The following is a 22878-nucleotide window of genomic DNA, read 5'->3' as shown; positions in this document are numbered from 1 at the left end:
AGTTAAGGTTAGATCTTGTGATGGATCAGTTAAGGTCAGGTCTTGTGATGGATCAGTTAAGGTCGGGTCTTGTGATGGATCAGTTAAGGTTAGATATTAAATGTTGTGCCAAATCAGTTAAATTAGCAACCCTGCTTTGTTGAGAGATTCAGGCAATACAAACACAATCTATTATGTTACTAAGGTAGCAAATCAGCCTAATTCTGTGCAGTTTACTAAAGTTTACTTTACTGACATGAGTCAGAAAGTGGACCTTAATCTTAGCATCCTGCTGTGATATAATACCTTTACCACAGCCATGATACAATAATGTATATAAAACTGTGTATGATGTACTGTGAGGCCTGTCTAGAGATAGTTGGCTACTGAATGGACGTGTAAATACAAGTGGCCCCCAGGTCGAGGATCTCATAAAGGTTTAATCCGAGGGCATCGTACTCACCAGTTAAACAAACGGTAATAACCAGGGCTTTAAAACATGCACTCACCTATAATTACCAGAATATTCTTATCGTATCTTATTGTTTGCTATTGATCTTTTTGTTCCAGAGTTTATGATCAATTCTGGGAAGCCCAGTTATCCAGCCACAATGTTACAAGTTTGATGGAAGTACTTTCCCACTTCATTTCCATTAATGTGGGAAAGTCTAAGCTGGCCAAAATAAGTGCAATATCAAAATTCAGTGAAATCACTGGCTCTGTTTTGCACTTACACTATATTTATAATTATTGTTCTTGCTGGCAATGCTCTGTGTTGAAATGGCAAAGATCTGCCAAGCTTTAGTTTCAATGGAGCGCAAGTGAGGCCTTGAAAACATCAAACACACAAATTGTATAACAAATAAGGTAACATTTTTTTACAAACACAAGTGTGTGTGTGTATATATATATATATATATATATATATATATATATATATATATATATATATATATATATATATAGTGAAATCTGGAGCAATTGGAAAGAATTTAAGAATTCTGAATTACAAAATAAAACTTTAAGGCTCAGGCTGGGTCCTAATATCTGCTGCACAGGAAATAAAAGGCAAATAATGAGTTTTGCTTTTGCTCGACAATTTCCCCCAGATCTCTTTGTGCCCTGATTCCATACAGTACACTCTCCCCTCAACAAGCATCGGTGCGGATGAGTAAATGCAGAACGACCGGGGCTGGGGCTCCTATTGATCCTTTTACCCCTCAGACACCTTGCTGACTGGATCTCTTACTATCCCAATACTTGCTGTAGGGTAGTGTGCATAGATACATTCCTAATACTATAAAACTATAATGAAGCAACATCGTCCTATAGGGGTCTCTATATATGTCTCTAGAGGGGTCTCTATAGAAGCTAGAAGCAGCACATATTCACATAGGTCCTTATTTAGTCCGCCGGGAGACGTGGTTCCCACAGGTAAGATCCAACATGACTCCCTGTGCCTCACTAGACGGTCGAGAGAGCCCCCTCTTCTGGGCGGTAAAATTTTATCAAAGTATCTAAGGGCAGAAACATCATGTTTTAATGCAGTGAAATGCTTTCCCTTTGATAACCCAAGTGCCTCCTACAATTCACTGGTTTTATTAGCTGATCTGCATCTGGAAGAATGAAGAGGATTGTTGCAAAAAAAAAATAAGTATTTCATTTAAGGACTCAAAGGTATGCCTAAGTTAAAGTGAATATTGGTAGGTATGAGTTTACTTTTGTTATGCTTGTCTTTGTTTTGTGCACGTTTCACCTTTTTCTCAGAGCAGAGCGTGTTCTGTCCAGACTACAGTGATGTGCGGAGGTCTGCAAGAACGCATCCCGTTTGACAAGAAATAAAATACAATAGCCTGGTTCGGCCCAGGGCCGGATTCAGAGAAGTGTCACGGCCTGGTTCTGGGGTGGCCCAGTAAAAAGACCCATGGGATATATTCCACCTGTCTGGTTTGCTTGTGCCACTGGAAAAGGGCTTTTTCTGAATTAATTGGGAAGCAACTGTTTCCAGTTGAAATAAATAAGTAAGCAAATAAATAAAGGTTGTTCGCAGTTTAGACACCATTTGGTTGTTCACAATATTTAAGATGATTTGCATATCAAATATCACCAACTGTCTGGTACACTGTTGAATGTCATATGAGATGGCAATACCTGTGGCACTGCAGAAATATATGTAAGTGGGTAAAATAAAGAACAAATATGCCACCCTGTAAATATTTATACCATTGTACTTGTGGGAGATGTAAGCAAGAAGGAGCAGCAAATATCGCACCCCAGTAAATGTTTTAGAATATACATACATCATTTATAATTGATCTCAAAGCACAAAGTTTTGACACAAACAGAATCACCCCATGAATAAATAAACAAGCAAACAAACTAATGCATCTACAAAGACATTTTTACTCGTCTCTCTAGCATTTCTAAACAAATAAAAGCAGTAGCAGTAGGTGATCAAAAGGTGTCACTGTGGACTTGCAAAACAAAACACAAACTGAAATATCTCACTGGCTGAGATAATATGATAGAAATTAAAGAAGATTAATTCAATAAAATACAGTCCTTAAATAATAACATTATCACAAACCCCATGTTGGTTAGCTGGTGATCTTTTTTAAGCCTGGCTATCCTGCCACAACACAACACATTGATGGAAGTGATTGCTTTCTCTCTACATTCAAGAAAAGGCTCCCATAGAAGGCTAGTGTTAGGCTCAGGTAGGGACCTATTGCCTGTAACACAGGAAGGAAGTGAACTTATAGTGTGGCAGCTTTGCCTAAGTCAAGGGGAAAAAAAATTCTTGTGAGAATGAGAATGAAGTTAGACAGAGGGTGTCAGCTGCAGTCTTATAAACACCGTCTGTTACAGGAGATTACCTTGATCCAAGACTAGCGTGCCTAGACAGGTATCTGTAAACAGTATTTTCTGTACCATTTAAAGGCAGGGAACCCTATTCCTGACAAGTATGCAACATGTAAACGGCACAGAATATTTGTGTTTTTTGGTGGCAGAATCATCTAGTTTCAAAGTTTCAGGAATGACAATGGCACCTAGTTTTAATAGCATACATTTGCAGGGTGTTCCATGCCAATGCAGAGGTGCAGTGTTTGCCTATTTGAACGCGATCACTGTAAAGAGCGCTCTGATCTGCTCTAACGCGGACTCACCCTGGTTTTGCAGCGAGGGTCTCCATCAGGGTCAGTGAGGGTCCCTCCGTAGCAAGCAGGCAGCTGGTCCGGCTCAATGTACTGCAGCAGAATCTCCTGCCAGTTACCTGAGCAGACACAGGGCCAGTCACACATCGGCTTTATCAATCGTTTAATCATATAAAACTCATCTCGTTCCAATATCGAACTGGGGCAATCTACACCCAGCCATTACAAACTCATTTGGTCACATCCTCCATCAGAGTGAGTCACAGAGTCCTTATAAAATGTGATCACAGTAAAGTGTAGTAAAGTATTGTTTGAGCATTGGTAAAGCATAGGTAAGCACTGTAAAGCCCAGAGAGGTATGGTAAAGCATAGTACAAAACATGGCAAACTATGGTATAACCATGGGGAAATCATTGGAAAACTGCAACTATACCATGCAACTGTACTGTTGTAAACTTTTATAAGGGCAGACTTATTTCTGCCAGTGAACCCCAATCAATCCAGCTTGATATTTGTCAGTTGCCAATGGAAACAAACAGGATTGGTTTCAATCTGCTTTCAACTACATAAGTAAACGGTGAATTCAATTCTTATTCTCTAAAGACATCAGTCAGGGATGCCTCACTTTCATTTTTTGTTGTTAATTATTTAATGTTAGTGCTCATGAAAGATGAGGGACAACAGCACTGTCTACAGCTGTGGCCAAAAGTTTTGTCTCACCCTAGAATTTTAGGATTGAGACATCATTAAAAAAAAAAAAAAAAATACCTATATGAACATAATTTAGATATTTCATTTAACATCTTGCAATCAAAGAAACTGCAAAATGATATCTCTAAAGTCTACCGGAAGCCATAATAGTAGTACAGTATTTCATGTTAGATTTTTAAATGTCACATTTTTCAATTCTTGTCAGTTTTTTGTTAAGTATATGGAAAACTGCAAAGCAGTGTATGTAATTCAATATGTTAATGTAACATTATTCAGCAGGTTTCATTCGACTTTATGAAGCTTTTGTCCATACCTGTACAGTCTGGCACATCAAGTAGCAGCCATGCGTGTCCCCTCACAGCAGGCAGCTCCCTCAATCCCATGAGCACCCACAGCTAATTAGGACAACAGAGCTCACATTTCCTGTAACCCACACCTGGCTCCCCGTGTTTAAATGGATGCTGAAGGCAGACAGGTACCCACACCTGGCTCCCCGTGTTTAACTGGATGCTGAAGGCAGACAGGTACCCACACCTGGCTCCCTGTGTTTAACTGGATGCTGAAGGCAGACAGGTACCCACACCTGACTCCCCTTGTTTAGATGCTGAAGGCAGACAGGTACCCACACCTGGCTCCCCTTGTTTAACTGGATGCTGAAGGCAGACAGGTCCCCACACCTGGCTCCCCGTGTTTAAATGGATGCTGAAGGCAGACAGGTACCCACACCTGGCTCCCCGTGTTTAACTGGATGCTGAAGGCACACAGGTACCCACACCTGGCTCCCCTTGTTTAACTGGATGCTGAAGGCAGACAGGTACCCACACCTGGCTCCCTGTGTTTAACTGGATGCTGAAGGCAGACAGGTACCCACACCTGGCTCCCCTTGTTTAACTGGATGCTGAAGGCAGACAGGTACCCACACCTGGCTCCCTGTGTTTAACTGGATGCTGAAGGCAGACAGGTACCCACACCTGGCTCCCTGTGTTTAACTGGATGCTGAAGGCAGACAGGTACCCACACCTGGCTCCCCATGTTTAACTGGATGCTGAAGGCACACAGGTACTCACCTCCCAGGATGATAATCTTGCGGCGCGTGTCCTCGCTCAGGAAGTGCTTGATCAGGTTGTAAGCCACAGGGAAGAGCTTGGGGGCTGAGACAGGAACACAGACAAACCTGTTAAATGGCAATTCTATGGACTTTACTGGTCTCAAGTGTGTAGATGTGAATGAAACATCACAAACAAGTATTTGTATTTAATCCCTTGGCATCTGCTTCAACACAGAAAACTTCTCAGTTTGCTTGCCTTCCCTTCCAGGAAATCAATTTAACTTGCACTTCCTGGGTCGTTTTCACCTTAGCAGTGTCTTCTGGGTCAAGCGTCTTACTGGCTGCAGAACATGTCATCATTAGGGGAAGCAGCTGGTTGGTTACTAACAGGAAAAGAGGCAGTAGGTGCAATTTCACTTTCCAGGTGAAATGACCATGAAAGTGCAAGACTATCTGTAGTTCCATATATCATGATTTAAAATTAATATAGGTTTGTTAAAAAATGTAATTAAAAACTACACATTTGAGACCTGTGAAGTTAATGGGTGTGGTTGGTATGGGAAATATATGAAATAATTAGCTACAGTAATTTTAATGCTGCAAAACTGATCCCATAGTCAAAACATGGCAAGTTAGAACACATATAAAGATATGATACAGCTCCAAAAAAGCAGCATGAATATAACAATGAAAATCATTTTAAATAGCTGCTATCTGAGAAGTGTACAGTTTGCTTTATAGTTTTCAGTTTTTTGTAAATGCCTAATAAAAAACACTGCAGTATAAAGTGGTTTACAGTAGTCTATATTGAAACCTCACTGTTATATTGAGTGCTTTTGTAAATGGGCTGAGATCGTGTAGGGTTAGCTCAGAGGAAAACCTCACTGTGATATTGAGTGCTTTTGTAAATAGGCTGGGATCATGTAGGGTTAGCTCAGAGGCTCTACAGCCAAGCCAAGGAGTAGCCCGGGGAACAGTGTCACTGAGTGTACCTTTAATCACAAACAGCCGCTTCAGTCCTTCAGGGTAGTTCTCTTCAAACATGGTGAGAACCTGACAAGAGAGAAGAGAGACATGATGGCGCTGCACTGCCAGCTATGTGATCTTCTGAACTATAACACACCACTGCAAATCCAATAGGAAACTAGAAATGTGTGTAACAAAATATTACTGTGCTAGTCTAGTCTAATGTATTCACTTCTGATCCATGTTTACTACAAAACACACAAGCTGACATGTATGTAGTTTGGTTAATGTAGTGTTGCTGAAAAAACACTAAACACAGTATAGAATGTGCAGACAGGTTTTACAGTTTCTTTACAGTAAACAAGCCTGTGCTTTTTATTAAGCCATCATGTGGTAGAGAGACACTCTATTTTGACCAAATCAGCTGTCAAGATGGAGCAGTGGTGATGGACAGCACAAGAAATTAAGTTTTAAGTAGTCAGTTTCCATAAAATGAAATGCAGTCCAGATTATTTAGTAGCTTAGTAGCTTATTTCGAAGCAGGCCACATTCCTGTGCTATAGTCCCAAGTCAGTAATGGGAGGCGTGCAGCAGCTGGAGAAGCGTGGTGATTAGATGTTGTGGCAGTGTGTGCCTGTACCTCTCCATACGCCTCTACGGCCGGCTTCCACAGGTGTCTGAGCCCCAGACCCTCGCAGTCGTAGATCATGGTGATGGACTCCACATGGCGTCCAAGCTGGAAGAGAGTCCCAGAGACACACAGTGAGACAGACACAGCACCACAGAGAAAAGCAATGGCACAAAGCAACCGGCACTGCTGTTTTTCACCAGTTCAAGATAATCATCATAATTTCACATTCCCTTATTACAACATGTTAAAGTCAGTCGATTTTACACCATCTACATTTTATATTGAATCTCTTACGTTTAATATCCTGTTATGTGTGTTTTGTCTCTATTGCTATTTCTTCTTAGACCATTACTTACTAGGCCTACTCACAAATGTCCTTTTTCTAACCTCTGGGGCTGCTCCTAAATAGCCTTTCTAAATGCTGAATTTAAGAGGTGGTGTTAGAAACGAGCACAAGTGATGCACAACTGTAATTTCTGTCCCCCTTGCAACTGTAGCAACTAAATGGAGCAGTTTGCAGAAGGGGATGAAATTAAAGCTGCACACCACTAGTGGTCATTTTTTAAACCACCTCACTTGAAGTTACAAAACACTCATATTGGGATATTAAACAGGTAAGGAATTTTCTGAAAATGTATACAGTATGAAGCATCCCTTTAAATCTACCTAACAGCTGGCAACATGTGCTGGTTTTAATACACTAGCCAGGTATCCATGAAATACAGCTTCCAATTCCCAACAAGTCAGTAACTCCCCAGCAAAATGACTGAAACTCAATATTGGAGCCACACAACTCAGAATAAACCAGGCAATCATAATGCTACGGGACACAGACACTGCAATGCTCTCTGGCCTGTGCAAATGGTGTTTGTGACGTACCTGCTCACTCTGCCGCTTGCACTCCCTCTGCAGCCTCTCACAATCTCGCACCTTGGCCTTGAGGAAGTCCTGTTTGGAGGCGGAGAGCAGGAGGCCCCTGGGGTCCAGGGGCCCCACGACATCATACCAGATAGGGCTCCCGTCCTTGTCGTAGCCACAAATCCCACCGGACAGGTAGCGCTCGATCACCTGAGCAACACAGACACGCAAACATGAGAACAAGAGGAGGCTAATCGGCCCATCAGTGCTAGTCCAGTTCCTCATAGCTGACTGATCTGAAAACGTTGTCAAGTTGGGTCTTAAAGGATCCCAGTGATTCAGCATCAACAACATGACTAGGGTAACCCACTCCATACCCTCACCACTCTCTTTTCCAACAAAACACAATATTATAATTCATTTGATCAATTTGAACAGACTATTTTGTTAAGCTTTGAACGTCTTTTATTGTTTATTTAATGTGTCTAGGGAGCACGGTTCAGTTCTGATTCTGATAAAACAAGATGATAATGCAATCCCAATCCTAACCCTGGACTGCAAACCCAAGACGCTCCAGCCCCATCGCTCCTCTCAATCTGAGGGACCCCTGATCACGCCAGTCCTTCTCCCTTACCTCAGGAGGCTGCCAGTCTGTAGTTATTGTGTCTGCCTTCATGTGCTTCCGAAACTCAACATGCTGAAAACAACAACACCACATTATTGCATCTGATTACAATCCAACACATGCATTTCACTAGAACACAGCCTCCTAACCTGAGGCCTGCTCCTACACATTCACACACAGTCACAAACGGCTACAATATACCTGGCACCTTAACAAACCCCATAACATCCGTGTGGCTGTTTAGAAATCTATTTTCAATAGCATGAAATATTTGCCACCATTCATTTCCCATGATCATTTGTAACCCCATGCATTACAATGCATTTACACCCCAAATACATTTATTACAGACCAGTTTTAAGAATTTGTTCTGAGTGTAATATTCTTTTTTTTACCCCTGTTTTCCTCCCCTCACTACCACAGCTCAGGAATACTGAAGATCAGTTCATGGCCTCTGATCACCATCAAGCCAAGCCTCCACCCGAGCGCTTGACAGCTACCAGCCCCTGGCAGACCAAGCCCAGCCTTGCAGGTGTTTCTGCTTTGAGCTTGCGGGGTGCCCTCTGTATGGGAAAGTGGGCCCCTTCGATTTTGTCTCCCTAACCAGCAGGGTAGCCAGATTCAGAGTGACGCTCCCTGTGGAATCCCCAGTGAAGATCAGCCCAGACACAAACCTAGACTCGCGTGAGTATCATATCCGAAACACCAGTTACTAAACTAGCAAGTCCCTAATCACTGGAACCTATGGAACCATTTTATGTTTATGAGCTACACATTGCAAGCAGTGTTTTCACTGTAGTAGATTTTTCCACATTAACTCTGTTTGCACTGAGTGGACTGCACAGTAGTACCTTTGTAGGGGGCACTGCACTTTATATAGGAACGACTGCTACAACCCTGGCAAGTATCCAAGTACATTTTGCACTTTCCACATGCATTTAAATGTGGTTAACCATGTTTTTTACAATGATATACCATTGCTCCCAGTGATTAACCAGATTGTCTGTAATTTAGAGTAATATAAGCTAACAATATTGCTCCTTAACATGTGTCTGTCATGCATGTCTATTCACTAGGGTTTTAGACTTCCTTGCACTTCCTGGGTCATTTCAATTGGAGGATGAACTTGTCCCCATCCCTTCACTGGCTTCCTTCCTGTCAATAACCATGCTTTTAGTCAGTAGCAGGCTTTGACCCAGAAGACACTGCTCAGGTGAAATAACCCAGGAAGTGCAAACAGATAACCCGAGAATAAGGCATATAAACTGAGCGCTTCTTGTAAGCAAGTAGTACCAGATATCAAGTTTTAAAATAAAAATACATGTGTGATATAACGTTTTTAAAAAATGCAGCAATGTTTCAAAGGGACGTCAGCACGAGGTGCGTGCTCTGCAGCTGCAGTGATTACTTGCTAATGCCTGCTGTAGCAAACCTGAAGAACATGCCTGAATTAAAGCAGATCACAAGGCTTACATGCCCTGGAATTAGGATCTGTCTATGCAGCACACGAGAGATTAGGAGCTCTGTGACGCAATTCAGCCAGGGGAACGACTTTCTGAATGTCAAGTGCTGTGAGGGTCTAGCTGGTGCAGAAGGGAATTCATTCCTTTACCACTGGAGGCCTGGGCTTCAATTCAGAGCTGTGCTACTGGGTTAGACAGCACAGTTCTGTCTGTGTCTGCAAGTGCTTGGCTGGGCCGGCCTCTTCAGGCTAATTGTGAATTTGTGCAGAGCCTGACTCAAGGGAACTCCATTCCATTTGCATCAAGCCTGCCTTGCTTTGAAGCGTAGTGTGGTCGTGTTTTGTTTGCTTTTACATATTCAGGTTTTAATGTGTTTTAGTGTCCAGTTGTAACATCAAAAAAAACCTTCTTCTATGGCTGACAAACAGATCCTGACATTATTTTTTACCACCCTCAATGCAATCAGACAGCCTTAAATATGGCAAGGAAAATTTCAAAATTCATGTTTCACAAGGAAACATGTTTATTTTTAATATTCCGGGGGGAAAAATTGCAGCAATTTCACATGGAAGCAAATTCTGATACTACACTGGTGCTATAATCATCAACTCAAACCACATGAAAGACTTCTAACAGATATTCCACGGTCCAGTGTTCATGACCCTTTTATAGCTGCCCTTAAAACCTTGTCCCTTATAAATGCATATTGATCTTTATATGCATGTTGTTTTAAAATTGAAATAGGCAAAATACAATACAATTTATTAGACAAGGGTAGGGCTTGTTTCAGCTCTTTCAGTCACGTGTACGCAGTGAACTGTATGCAGTTTTGAAGCTTCAAATGTCATTTTTGTTAAGCCTGACCAAGCCCATCTCCGTGCCAGCTAAGGAACATGTTTTCCACAGTGGTTAATTTACTAAGGTCAAACTATGATGGTATAATCACACCCTCTGAAATTACATCTGGTTCATATCTTCCCTTTACTCTTACATTACATTTATTTTCATATTGCAAGTCCCCTATACTGGAATATATAATCTAATCTAAGGGGCATTATCAACACATCTTAAAATAACTGCAGCTAACAAAATAGTTCCATATATTTAGTTGCTCTGTTATTCCATATCAAGGTGCTTAAAACAAAAAAGGATTTTGTAACCGATTCACAATTGAGACATCAGAGGCTAAGCAAGTAAAGTGTATTGATTTTGTGCTTTGAAACCACATGACTGCATTACAACTGCAGAAACCCAACAACACTGTCAATACATAGAGCTGTTTGCATGGATTGCAGATATGGAATGCCCAACACAGATTAACAATAAAGGCCTTTTCAAGGCCGTGTTATCAATGGTTCCAAGAAGAAACCACACTCTCTTGGGTTACATTTTAAACATACTGCTGACATTTTATAATCACACATCATAGGTAACAAGTCAACTGTGCTCAATGTCTCAACATTTACTCTGCTGCATTTGCCAGGGAAAAAATGGTCTTCTAAGGATCGCAGTGCATCCAGATCACGCTCCCTCCTGCAACAATGCTGGTTATCTGTTCCCATACACCACTTTTTTCAATGATAGCACCAGCACTGTTGCAAGAGGCAGCATGAATGGGATACACTGCGATGTTTAGAAGAAAAAAATCTCTTTCTCTAGTAAAAGTTGAAAAAGCTAATTCCATAATTTATTTATTACCTATGATGTGTGAATGAATGGAAGTCCACAACAGGTATACTTTATGGTGTTATTTTGTTAGTTGCAATTCCTTTTAGTGTTTTTCACTGTAATAAATGAACACAGATCTCAATACACAAAGTAAAAATGTGCAGAACTTCCTACCTTGCGAAGCATTGCTTCTGCTTTCTGGATGTTGAAATTCCTGGCTGGGAACAAAAGGAACATTTCAGTTAGCGTGGGGTTTCCTTGGGCATTTGTCCAAATATGTTGCACATTTCAAAGAAATAAACTGTGCTTTCTACAAAAGAAACTGGTTACAAGTATTGTACTAGACCATATAAAAGTTTAACTTTTGTGTAAAAATCTGTGAAAGGACACATTCATCACAGGACAAAGGCTTTGAGTGCTCCATATTGATTGCTTGTTCCCTTAAAGTTTACCACGTTAATGATGCTTTTCCAAAGGCATTTACCAAAGTTTACCCTCCCAGAGTAAGTACTTTACCATACATCTATAGGCTTTACAATGCTTAAACTATGCCATTATACTCCTATATGCTTTTACTGTGGGAAACGTTCATAAGGGCTTCACCCTGTAATTTGATTAAGAAATTAAAATTCAGAAACGCTGTATCTTAACAAATGAACTTAACATTTTTGTCTATCTTAGTGTTTTCTCAACCTTTTTAAGACCAGGGGCCACTCATACAGCAAGGAACACTGCAATGTAGAGGTGGAACGAGTACCTATGTGCCAGTCGAATAGACAAGGTAACAATAGTCAACTAGTCACTACTTTATAAACAAAAAGCATGTACCGTTATTTGCTAATGTCTGGTGCTCTGTTTGTGTAGGAACAGTTTTGTAACACTGTCACTGTTTCCATAAAAGTGTGTTTTTATATATATATATATATATATATATATATATATATATATATATATCTATATATATATATATATATATATATATATATATATATATATATATATATATATATATATATAACATACAAAAAACACAGTGAAACCAGACACTGCTTCACAATGGCCTGTTTGTGAATACAGTATCACTCCAGCCAGGCTGCCTTTTATATAAACTGACCTCTTGTTATTCCTCAAGATCCGGCTTTTAATGAGTCTGGAGTCAGTAAGAAGGCCCTGTGGCGAGGCCCTGACTTATATCTTATATCATTCCTCATTTTAATACATCCAGAAGCCGTCAGGGATATGCATGCTAATACCAGCCTCCCCTCCACTCCCTCCCCCCAACCCCTGACTTACACCAGCCTGACACCCACTGCCTAATACATCACAAAGGTGATTATTAGAGCGCTTACTCCAGACCGACAGCCAGGAAACACTACTCCACAAATCACGGGCAGTTTACTCTGTTTAAAGATAGAATAAATAGGGTGTACACAAATGGAATAATTCTCTCATCTACGTATCATTCAAGTTACCCCCCCCCCCCCCCGATTTGTTTTGTTTCTGTTTTTCATTACATCCTTGAAACGTATTTAAAAAAATGTTGAGCTCAGCATGGTGATACTGATAATCAAGTTAGTCTCTCTCTTATCTTTAGTCTCACACTGATGAGGCAATAAAATTAGTGTTGACTAGCTATTTTCATTTCTCCTTTTTTATGTCGTCAGAATGTCTTCTGAATTTATAACATTGGCTGCTAAAATCCAGCCTGTTCAATCAGAAACATTTCATTGGTTCCCGACTCCAGTCACAAAGTTCAGCATTTTGATTGGTTCATCAGGTTCAGATGTAGGAACAGGTTTATGAATATGCATGACAAGCATTTAAAAAAACCCATAGAAAAAAGTAGTCCCACTTTACTACACTTTAACTATTGTGTATCGCATACTTGCTGACAACATTACCCTGCAGCATACTGTGCCTGGTTTGAATCCGGTTCAGTCTGATAAATAGTAAAATGAGTCTGGTGTACCCCCTATGTTTTCCCTAATTCAGAACGCCCAATTAAGTTCCCTCACCACAACAAACATAAGTGTGATACACAGATATGTACAGGTATAACTGGGCATTCAATGTTAATAACAATATTAAACAGAATATTTTGGCACATTTTCTCCCAAAAGTCTGATCCCGTTTACAGGCAGGCACCACACCTCAGAGACCACAGGGTGGACTTGAGGACCTCTGACCCCGAGCTAAAGTGGCTTATCTTTCAACCCCCATAAACACTGCTCCACTTGGACTGTGCCCAATATATTAATCTTATCGCAAGGCTCGGGACAACGACCTTTGTTTTTATCAAGTGAAATCTCGTAACCCCCTCACCTGCGTCACAAACAACCTCCTCCCTGTCACTCAGGCAAAGGACATGCGATCCACACATGGAGCCAACCAAACTCCAGTTACAGATCGGACCAAAAACTGGTACGCAAACAGAAGTTAAAAAAAAAAAGACCAGCTGTACAACGTGATATCTACAAAAAGGATCTTCTGTATAGAGATGGGATAAAAAGAGAAATAAAACGAGACACAAGTGGGGCTAAACGGGCCCCCTGTTTCATTCAGAAACCCAAGCTTGTCAGCTCTTGAAGATTGCTATGGAAATACTTCACTGATATTAATAAGCAAGTAGCTTCAAATGTCATTTTCGTTTCTTTTTTTACACTTACTTAACTGGTGGTCAATTGTTAGTAGTTCTGGTATAAGGTTTTATATAAATTGCAATCCCTTTAAATGAAGTAAGAAATCATTGAGGCTCCATCTCTGAACATTGTGATTTTCCTGTGTTTAATGTAAGGCTTTTCAATCTTCTGCCTAACGTAGCCCAAACCAGTGAATCATGCAACTTTGCAACTCTGTTCACTGGTGAAAGTATGATGTAGTAAAACATGTAACACGAATTGCATAGCAGTTTGCTATGCATGTGGACTGAAATAAAAATTGAAAGCATGTAAATAACACTGTAAAATTATATGTAAAAGTGACCCTGAATTATATTCTGTGGTGTGATCATCGGTTGTATATTCATTCTGATCATAACAAAGCTGGATCAGCCATATCCATATGCAATGTTGAGAAAAAGTTCCAAGTTGCAAAAAAGGATCATCTGTATATAATAGTTCCACAACAGAGTATAGCTGGTTAAACACAGGAAGCAGGGAGGTCCATGCACTCAGTGGTGTGCTGCAGGGATCAGTACCAGGACTCTGATCTATCTTATCTGCTTTAATGACATACAGTGGATAGGGATAAATCAGCAAGCTTGGAAAATCTGCACATGGCTGGGAAACTTTTTCATCAACCCAGGAAATCCAAAATGATTTTGGGCACACACAGAACTGTGCAGATACATGGCAAATTAAACTTACTGTTGCTAAATATAAAGATCAGTGAAATGTAAGACTCAACAAGAAATGGGTGGTACAGAACAGAAACAAGCCAGCCATAAGAAAGACCAATTAAAAGCAATTAAACAGAATGCTTAGTTATACAGTGCAGAGTACACAGCCAGGGAGGTTATGATGATGCACATTGGAATCCTGTATAGAGTCCAGCGAAGAGCAACCAGACTGATCCCAGGGCTTAAAGGAATGAGTTCTGAAGACTGAATCCATTTAGCCTACAGTCAGCATTCATTTATCTGACCCCTCCTGTCCCAAGCTCCCCTGACATAACGGAGAGTGACTAGATTACGATGCTGAACCAGAAACTATTATACCACAAATACATCTGGTTCCCATTACATTATTAAAGAATAGCAGAATGTGGGTAATTTATGTCTTTATGACTTTATTTATGCATTGGTTTTTATCTGCATATCTTTTTGATACAGTCATTTATAAATTCTGTATTGGGGCAAATAAATACATTCAGAACAACTGGGGGTAGGCGCAGCCCACGAATTTATAAATTCTGTTATATAAACAAATTCAGATTTTTTGCCAACAAATACATTTCAAGCGGAGTCCCAGCACTAGTCGACTACAACCGCCAGGACAAAATGTTCATTTTGTAACGTCGACGTCTTTACAGTACGGAATATGCAAACAACTGAGTCAACAATAACCTGGTTGTCCTCATCAGACCCCGTGTTACAGAGAGAGAGAGAGAGAGACTCTCAAAAGAAATGTACTGGTCGGTGGTCGTATGCAGAAATCAGGAAACAAGAGGTATGCATTTGGCTCTTGCGACACAGAAATGCAAAAATAAAAAATGAAAGTAAAAGAAAATAATGCATTTTTTTAACGGTATCATATATTACCATAATATATCTAACCCCTGTGCATACATATTTGATTTTTGGTTAGTATAGTATAGTTTTAAAATGATCATCCACCTTGAAGCTTGCGTGATTTCAATTAAGCGGATTTCCAAAATTAGGATGGATGAAGCAGGCGTCTGCCAATTCTGCCTATGGACAGCACTCTGTGCTGCTCATGAACTTTGCAGTTTTGATACTGTCTTGATTCTGTGCCTCCAAGGACCTAATTAAAAGTTATAATTAAGCCTACTGTTTGGTATTCTGTCCTAACCCAGCAGTTTGTCAGTGCCAAACTGTTGCAACATAAATTATATATTAAACAAACGGGGGGGGACGGGGGGGGGACGACTGTAATCAGATAATTCTGCCTTTTATTGCAACTGTGGTACCATTCAGCAGAGCAAAAATTGTAAAGGGTTCTTGAACTGAAACCTTAAGACAGAAGGGGTTCAGTTTTAAAAAAGGTTGAGAACCACGGGCCTAGAGTATAAGGTTTTAATGTAAACAGAACACAAACAGACCAGTGCTGTAGCTCGTAAAGAAAAATCCACTCATTAATTTTAAGAACAGCTGGTTTTTCACACCACACTGTCATCTGCAGCTGGGCCTGGGAAGAAACCTCTCCTTCTCTCCCTCCCTCTCTCTCTCCCTCTCCCTCTCACGTTCTGTTAAAGGCTGTTTCAATACATTATACTTGTTATATGAACAGAATCCATGAACGAAGAGTGCTGTGGTTATTTCACTCATGATGACTGCTGTGGTTATTTCACTCATGATGACTGCCATTAATAAACCACTGGATCCCTTCACATAAACAATTCAAAGCACACTGTATTCTCCGTTTCTGCTGGAAATGGGGGTAGACAGAATATGGCCACAGACTTAGCTGAGGCTGAATTGCTCAGATGGATCTGCTGAAGTGACTGGAAAGCAGGCATCAGAACAGCGGTGCCCAGCAGGCCAATCCACTCATCTTTCATGCTGCTCACCTCTGGAGGCCTTAAAAGTGTCTGGGGTCTGTTTGTAGACATGTGGGTTATCCATACAGTTGCATAATACTAACTGTTTAAAATGATTACGCGGCGGATTTGTCCTTGTTGTGTAATAATCTGATTGGCTAAAATGTCTTCAGCCCTGATGAATGTAGGAAACAGACGTCTGATTGTGAGTTTTTTTGCAGAGAGATTGAAGCACAGTTGAAATCTGTGGAGATTATCCCCCTTGCACATATTCACAATCACAGGGAGGGAAGCACAAGACCTTGTTATAGCAGATCCCGTCTACGCTCACAGCTAATCTGTCTGTAAATGCTAGAGGAAATGGGTACCGCAAAACAAACTATACTGAAGCTTGGGGGAGCTGCAAGCTAGGTTAACGTCCAACATCCTGGTAAAGCCTTGCGTTTATTATGTAAGGCAATCTTGGCGTGTGTAGTTAAAGCATTTTACTTCAGTGTCATTCGCACTTGGTTTCTTAAAATAACTCATTGTAATTGCAGTTTACAAAATAAGTCTTACCTGTTCTGCACTTCTATTAGCTACACACGTCTCAAATGTGCAGTTTTGAAAGAAACACACATCATAGCAAACATGTATTTTCATCTTTAAACACGATATCTGGAATTGCTTTAAGTTAAAGAATGTTCTCAGTTTCTTGAGCCAAGTTCATGTTTTAAAACAAAAATATATGTTTACCATGGCAGCAGTGTGGCGTAGTGGTTAGGGCTCTGGACTCTTGACCGGAGGGTTGTGGGTTCAATCCCTGGTAGAGGACACTGCTGCTGTACCCTTGAGCAAGGTACTTTACCTAGATTGCTCCAGTAAAAACCCAACTGTATAAATGGGTAATTGTATGTAAAAATAATGTGATATCTTGTAACAATTGCTAAGAAATTAATAATAATACCATAACATGTGTTTCTTTCAAAACTGGACATTTGGAAGATTAATGAAATTATTTTATTTGCTAAACTCACATTCAATTCCAATGTTGTTTCTTTCACGTTTTGCCTTTGTGAATTCCCCTCGTTCTCACATGACCAGAGTCCTGTCTCTGTGTAAGGCCAGAGAACCCAACTACCGGGGCGCTGAATAAGGGATTCTTCACTGTGTGGCCGAGCTGTGCCCCTGATAACAGTGTGTACTGTATTGTTTGAAACAGTTCATGCAAACGAACACATGAACATAGGCCAAGGGTCAAGAACAAGTGGTGAGGCCAGCTTTGTGTACCAGCTCAGATACTCAAGCAAAAGAGCAAGGAGCATTGCTGCAAACTCAGTACAGGCACTGTCTGAGCTAAAGGGGCAGGGCTATGGAAGAGCAGGCATTCCGAAGTGATTACTGTGAATCTAGAAGGTTTGGAGGGGCTCTGTAAACTGCTATACATGTATATCTAGATCAGGATTCTCAATCAGAGGTCATGTAAAAAACACTGAAAAAATACAAGTTTAAATTATTATTATTATTTATTATTATTTATTTCTTAGCAGACGCCCTTATCCAGGGCGACTTACAATTGTTACAAGATATCACATTATACATTATTTCACATTATACAGATATCACATTATTTTTACATACAATTACCCATTTATACAGTTGGGTTTTTACTGGAGCAATCTAGGTAAAGTACCTTGCTCACGGGTACAACAGCAGTGTCCCCCACTGGGGATTGAACCCATAACCCTCCGGTCAAGAGTCCAGAGCCCTAACCACTACTCCACACTGCTGCCCCGGGACAACAGGATAGGTTGTTAGCAAGGCCCTTTGTATTAGTTTTCTGTTTTGTTTAAAATGTCCTCAAGATGTATTAGTGTTTATTACCTATCAAAAAATTGAGTGAAAAGCAAAATTCATGAAACAGTTTTTTGGGTAAATGTCAGGGTTAGGCGCAATATTAAAAAGAGAAAGGTAAAAGTATTGAAACTGAACATAACAGCAATTTAAGGCTGTGGTGGATAAAATCGGCCTGGAACAAAATACACTGCAGTTTTGTAAAGGAGACTCGTTTCATGTTGTGTACCAGACAGCTAATTACAGACAGGAAACTGGACACAGAAAACTCACCTCTAAGCCAGCGCAGCAGGAAGTGGTCATGCTGGGCAGGCAAGCTGGGTAATATGTCCTGGATGTTCTCTCGAAACTGAGGGCAGAGAGTGAGAAGAGAGAGGAGGAGAGAGGAGAGAGGAGAGAGGAGAGAGGAGAGAGTGTTACTGAGCAATCAAGAGCCTCTCATCTCACAGGACTGTTGCATTGAACATTCACAGCCAGCTTGCTATTTTAATGGAGAATTTCCCTTGTATGCAAATCTTTTGGTTATGCGTTCCTCTGGTGATACACATCTAACGAATGACATGTAACCCTTCAGGAACAAACAAAAAAAAAGAACACCATCCACACCCTACTTTACCTCTGTCCTACTTCTGTTTTACATTACACTTCTTGCTCCTGGTTTATTATTATTATTATTATTATTATTATTATTATTATTATTATAGTTCTAGTGTGTTATCATTAGGTACATGTGCACATACTCATTTTCTGTCCCTGTATGAAAACCACAAAATACAATAACACTGACATAACCCAAAAGCATAAAACCTTCACATAAATATGCTAAAAAAAAGTGTATTTAGCATTGCTTAAAATATGACCAATGTAAAGACAAAACAGCAATAAATGTGCTTGTAATACCCACAGTTCACTATATGAATCACAACAAAGAACCAAACACACAATGGCACCGATAAGGCAATGAAAGAAGCATACTGCATATAGTTTTTGTTTTAAGAATTATAAATATTTCTTGAAACAGCTACATAACAGCATTTAGCTGCTGGGATATCAATAGCAGATACTGCAGGACTCACTCATGGGATAATGGCATTGCGGTGACGTGCTGCAAGGTAATAATGGAACTCCCTTGTCAATAAAGCCTGAGGCCAGAAGTCAAGTGTATTATTTGAACAGGGGAGTTCCATTATTACCAAGAAACACGGCACAGCAATGCCACAGAGCACTGTTATACTACTGCTTTTCAAGTTATTTATTTATTGACTGGTTTTCTGAAATAATCATTGTACTCCACCTTTAAAGAGAAGGGCTCCAGCATCCCTGTGGTTTCATTAGCAAGCAGCAGTCCTTTCCTTTACTGAGTTATAACAGCATGGCTAACCTCCATAGAAAACAATGGGAGAGCAGGGTTCGGTTGTTGTATTGTATGTAGTAATTAGTGGGGATGACCTCATAACACAAGTGGCTAAAGCCACAAATGTATTATAAGATGATCCTACATGTGCGGTTTAACGTTACTCACTGCACAATGCCATTAACACCATTCTTTCTTAAAAGAACACCAATCAGTGTCACAGAACTAGAAACATACATCTTAGGAGTACATCAGAGCCCTTGAATTAAAGGTTGTTTCTTTCAAGTTTTGTAACTTCAATGGGTGTCTGCTAGACTGAGGGAGAGTTGGGGGCTTCGTTACAGTATAGAGGGGTACAGATTGAGGGAGAGTTGGGGGCTCTGTTACAGTATAGATGAGTACAGATTGAGGGAGAGTTGGGGGCTCTGTTACAGTATAGAGGGGTACAGATTGAGGGAGTCGGGGGCTCTGTTAGTATAGCGGGTACAGATTGAGGGAATCGGGGGCTCTGTTACAGTATAGAGGGGTACAGATTGAGGGAGAGTTGGGGGCTCTGTTAGTATAGCGGTACAGATTGAGGGAGTCGGGGGGCTCTGTTACAGTACTGAAGGAATGGGATGGATCTTTGACCCCAGCTCCACTTTAAGCTATGATTTGAGCCGTGCTGAGCGCTCATTCTCCCAGCACTGAGACTGCTTTGCAAAGCCCTCAATGAAACGGACTCTTGTAGAAGAAGGGGAGGGAAATTCTAAGAACAACACAGCGCTTCTGTCCATGCCAGCATACTGACATTCCCTTTGTCATTCTGAAACACTGCAGTTTGATGGCTGCTATGGAAGGCTGTTATTCCGGAGTTCAACAGACCTTAATTATCAATGCAAGTTAAAAACCTGGCACAGTTACACCAGGACACTCCTTTCCACATTTTAAAGACTTCAGTCATGTCCCCCTAATTCTTCACTTAAACAAACATGATTGCAGAGCACAGCAGCGAGGACGGCACGGACCTGACAAGGCACTTTGGAGACTCCAGACAGAGACAGAGATTTGTCTTGGATACGGAAACTCCTGCTGAGTGACTAAAGGTCAGCCCTCCTTCAAAGTGTGACAGATCTGCTGTCTGGCTGTGCCATAGGGACTGAAGAGGAGAATTAGTGATTATCAATACAGAATAAATGTCAGGGACGCTGTGTGCAGACAGGCCTTACATAAAGGATGTGCTACATATGGCAGGTGCTCCATTGTCAATATTATTACATTCACCTTCCACAGGACATGATTTCTTTTGATTTTTTGTTTTACTTTCACATCTGTTTGTGACCTAGCATAGATTTTTATCAATGCAGGAGAAATCTTTTAGAATGCATTTGTCGGCTATGTTTGGTTTGTGTGTGTGTTTTAAATGTTATACAGTTTTTTTGTTTTCCTGTCGTGGGCGGGGATATACCGAACTCGTGCATGGGGAGAAAGTGTTGCCAAATCCGTGTATAGTAAGCGGGATTGGGCTTGTTTTTTTGAGAGTCGCAAGTTTGAATTTGCATAAACGTCCATACTCTAACATAGGTAGGCTGTGTGGTCCAGTGGTTAAAGAAATGGGCTTGTAACCAGGAAGTCCCCACATCAAATCCCACCTCAGCCACTGACTCATTGTGTGACCCTAAGCAAGTCACTTAACCTCCTTGTGCTCCGTCTTTTGGGTGAGACGTAGTTGTAAGTGACTCTGAAGCTGATGTATAGTTCACACACCCTAGTCTCTGTAATGCGTCTGCTAAATAAACAAATAATAATAATAACAGGTTGCACTTGTTTTGGTCTTGTTTGGGCCTGTTTTGAAGAACGAGGTAGCTATTCTGTCAGAAATCTGAACCCTGAATGGGGAGGCTGGCTGTATTTGTTTTGTGTTGCCTTACTTAGTCCATTGGAACTTGAGACTCTTTGGGCACACGCCCAGCAAGCAGCTACTGTACTTGGCTTCCCTTTTTCATACACAATGCTAAAGTTGTGTTAGCCTTTTCACAGTTTATATTTAATATTCCACCGCGGTTTCTGATATTCAAAGTCAAACTATAGACAGTGCAGTCTGCTCGTTACTTGATGAGATACGTTCTGCAGGACTGCATGGAAATAACATTTCTGTATTCCTCCTTACCAATCAGAAATGTGTTAGATCCTTCTGTTAGCCAGTATACGATAATAAATACATACATATTCAGCTCTGCTGTCTAGAAAATCAACAGTAGACATATTCATGATACGAGCTTGTGGCATCAAACCGTACATGGAAACTTTTTCTTTTGCATAGCATTACTGCGTGTTTTGTGATATGGTTAACCTACATTTCCGTTCGTGATACCCGCATTGCTTTATTTAGCCTGGAGCTGAGCAAATATATTTTTTAAAAAAACAGAAAAGGCGTGTTTTAAATTAGATATCATCTTACCTGTGCTAACGCTTCAGCCTGCTTTGGGCTCACGTCGCCGACCCGTCCGCTCATGTTTTTCAAAATGACACCCTGTTTTGATCAAAGCAAGCAGACGGTTGTACAGTCACCGCCTCTCTCCTCTGTCTTCACTGTGCAAGTCCGTACAGCATCAGCTCCCTCTCTCTCTCTCCTTCCTGGCTCTGGTTCTGGTTTGCACCTCCGGGCGCTTCGTTTGTTTTTTTGTGAGACTGTCAGTTCGTGAAGGTACAGCCTCTTAAAGAGACAGAGATTTAAAGTCACATCAAGCTTTCACATCATAACCACGGAACTGCGGAGTGCGCGTTTGTATTTATGTATCAGGGATTTTCCTGGTGTTGTAATACAACTTTTATGTAAGTTGACAGTTTGCTTTCCAAGATCAAATAACACATATATGGATACAGACGGAGATGTGTGTAAGATTAAAACCACACATTTAAAAGTGCAAGATCATTCTGGGCTCTATCAGAAAGCGTAACTTTAAACAAATATATGATTTCATATAGAGCTACATTGGTCTAAAACAGATTCATTAATGAAGAAGACTGAAGGAGGGAATTGATTGAAGTCTTTAAAATATTAAAGTACTGTAGCTGACAACCCTACTTTAAGTGCAGCACAGAAACCAGGACCAGAGGACACAGCTAGGAATTTAAGTGTTGATAAACAGGTTATGGCTACCATTTCACCTATTAACGACTATGCTCTTATGAAACTTTAAATGTAATTAATTAAATGTATTTAATTAATCTAAACAATTTTTAAACAACTAAGTTAAAGCTGTGTGTGCAGCCCCAGTATCACATAGCTATGAAACACACGCAGGTTCAGCACAGTTTCATAATTATGAGCACATAATGAACATTACTTTCCACACACAGTGCTTGTTTATGAACACATTGGTTCACA

At 40.6% G+C, this 22878-nt stretch overlaps 1 protein-coding gene across 1 annotated transcript in view; it reads right to left on the bottom strand.

Moving 5' to 3' along the window:
* LOC117426622 (SEC14-like protein 2) overlaps window positions 1-22184 on the bottom strand; it is a 36000-nt gene extending 13816 nt beyond the window's left edge. Inside the window, exons 1-9 of the mRNA XM_034044383.3 lie at window positions 21949-22184; window positions 18428-18503; window positions 11279-11322; window positions 7983-8045; window positions 7370-7558; window positions 6500-6595; window positions 5886-5946; window positions 4913-4996; window positions 3147-3253 (exon numbers count right to left, since the gene is read on the bottom strand). Coding sequence (XP_033900274.3) covers window positions 3147-3253; window positions 4913-4996; window positions 5886-5946; window positions 6500-6595; window positions 7370-7558; window positions 7983-8045; window positions 11279-11322; window positions 18428-18503; window positions 21949-22002 — 774 coding nt within the window. The 5' untranslated portion in view covers window positions 22003-22184. The remainder of the gene's footprint in view (window positions 1-3146; window positions 3254-4912; window positions 4997-5885; window positions 5947-6499; window positions 6596-7369; window positions 7559-7982; window positions 8046-11278; window positions 11323-18427; window positions 18504-21948) is intronic.
* Between the last annotated feature and the right edge of the window lie 694 nt (window positions 22185-22878).

This window comes from Acipenser ruthenus, chromosome 11 (assembly GCF_902713425.1).
Source record: "Acipenser ruthenus chromosome 11, fAciRut3.2 maternal haplotype, whole genome shotgun sequence".
NCBI lineage: Eukaryota > Metazoa > Chordata > Actinopteri > Acipenseriformes > Acipenseridae > Acipenser > Acipenser ruthenus.
Note: the sequence above shows the minus strand (reverse complement) of the source record. Positions and strands in the feature narration are given on the sequence as shown.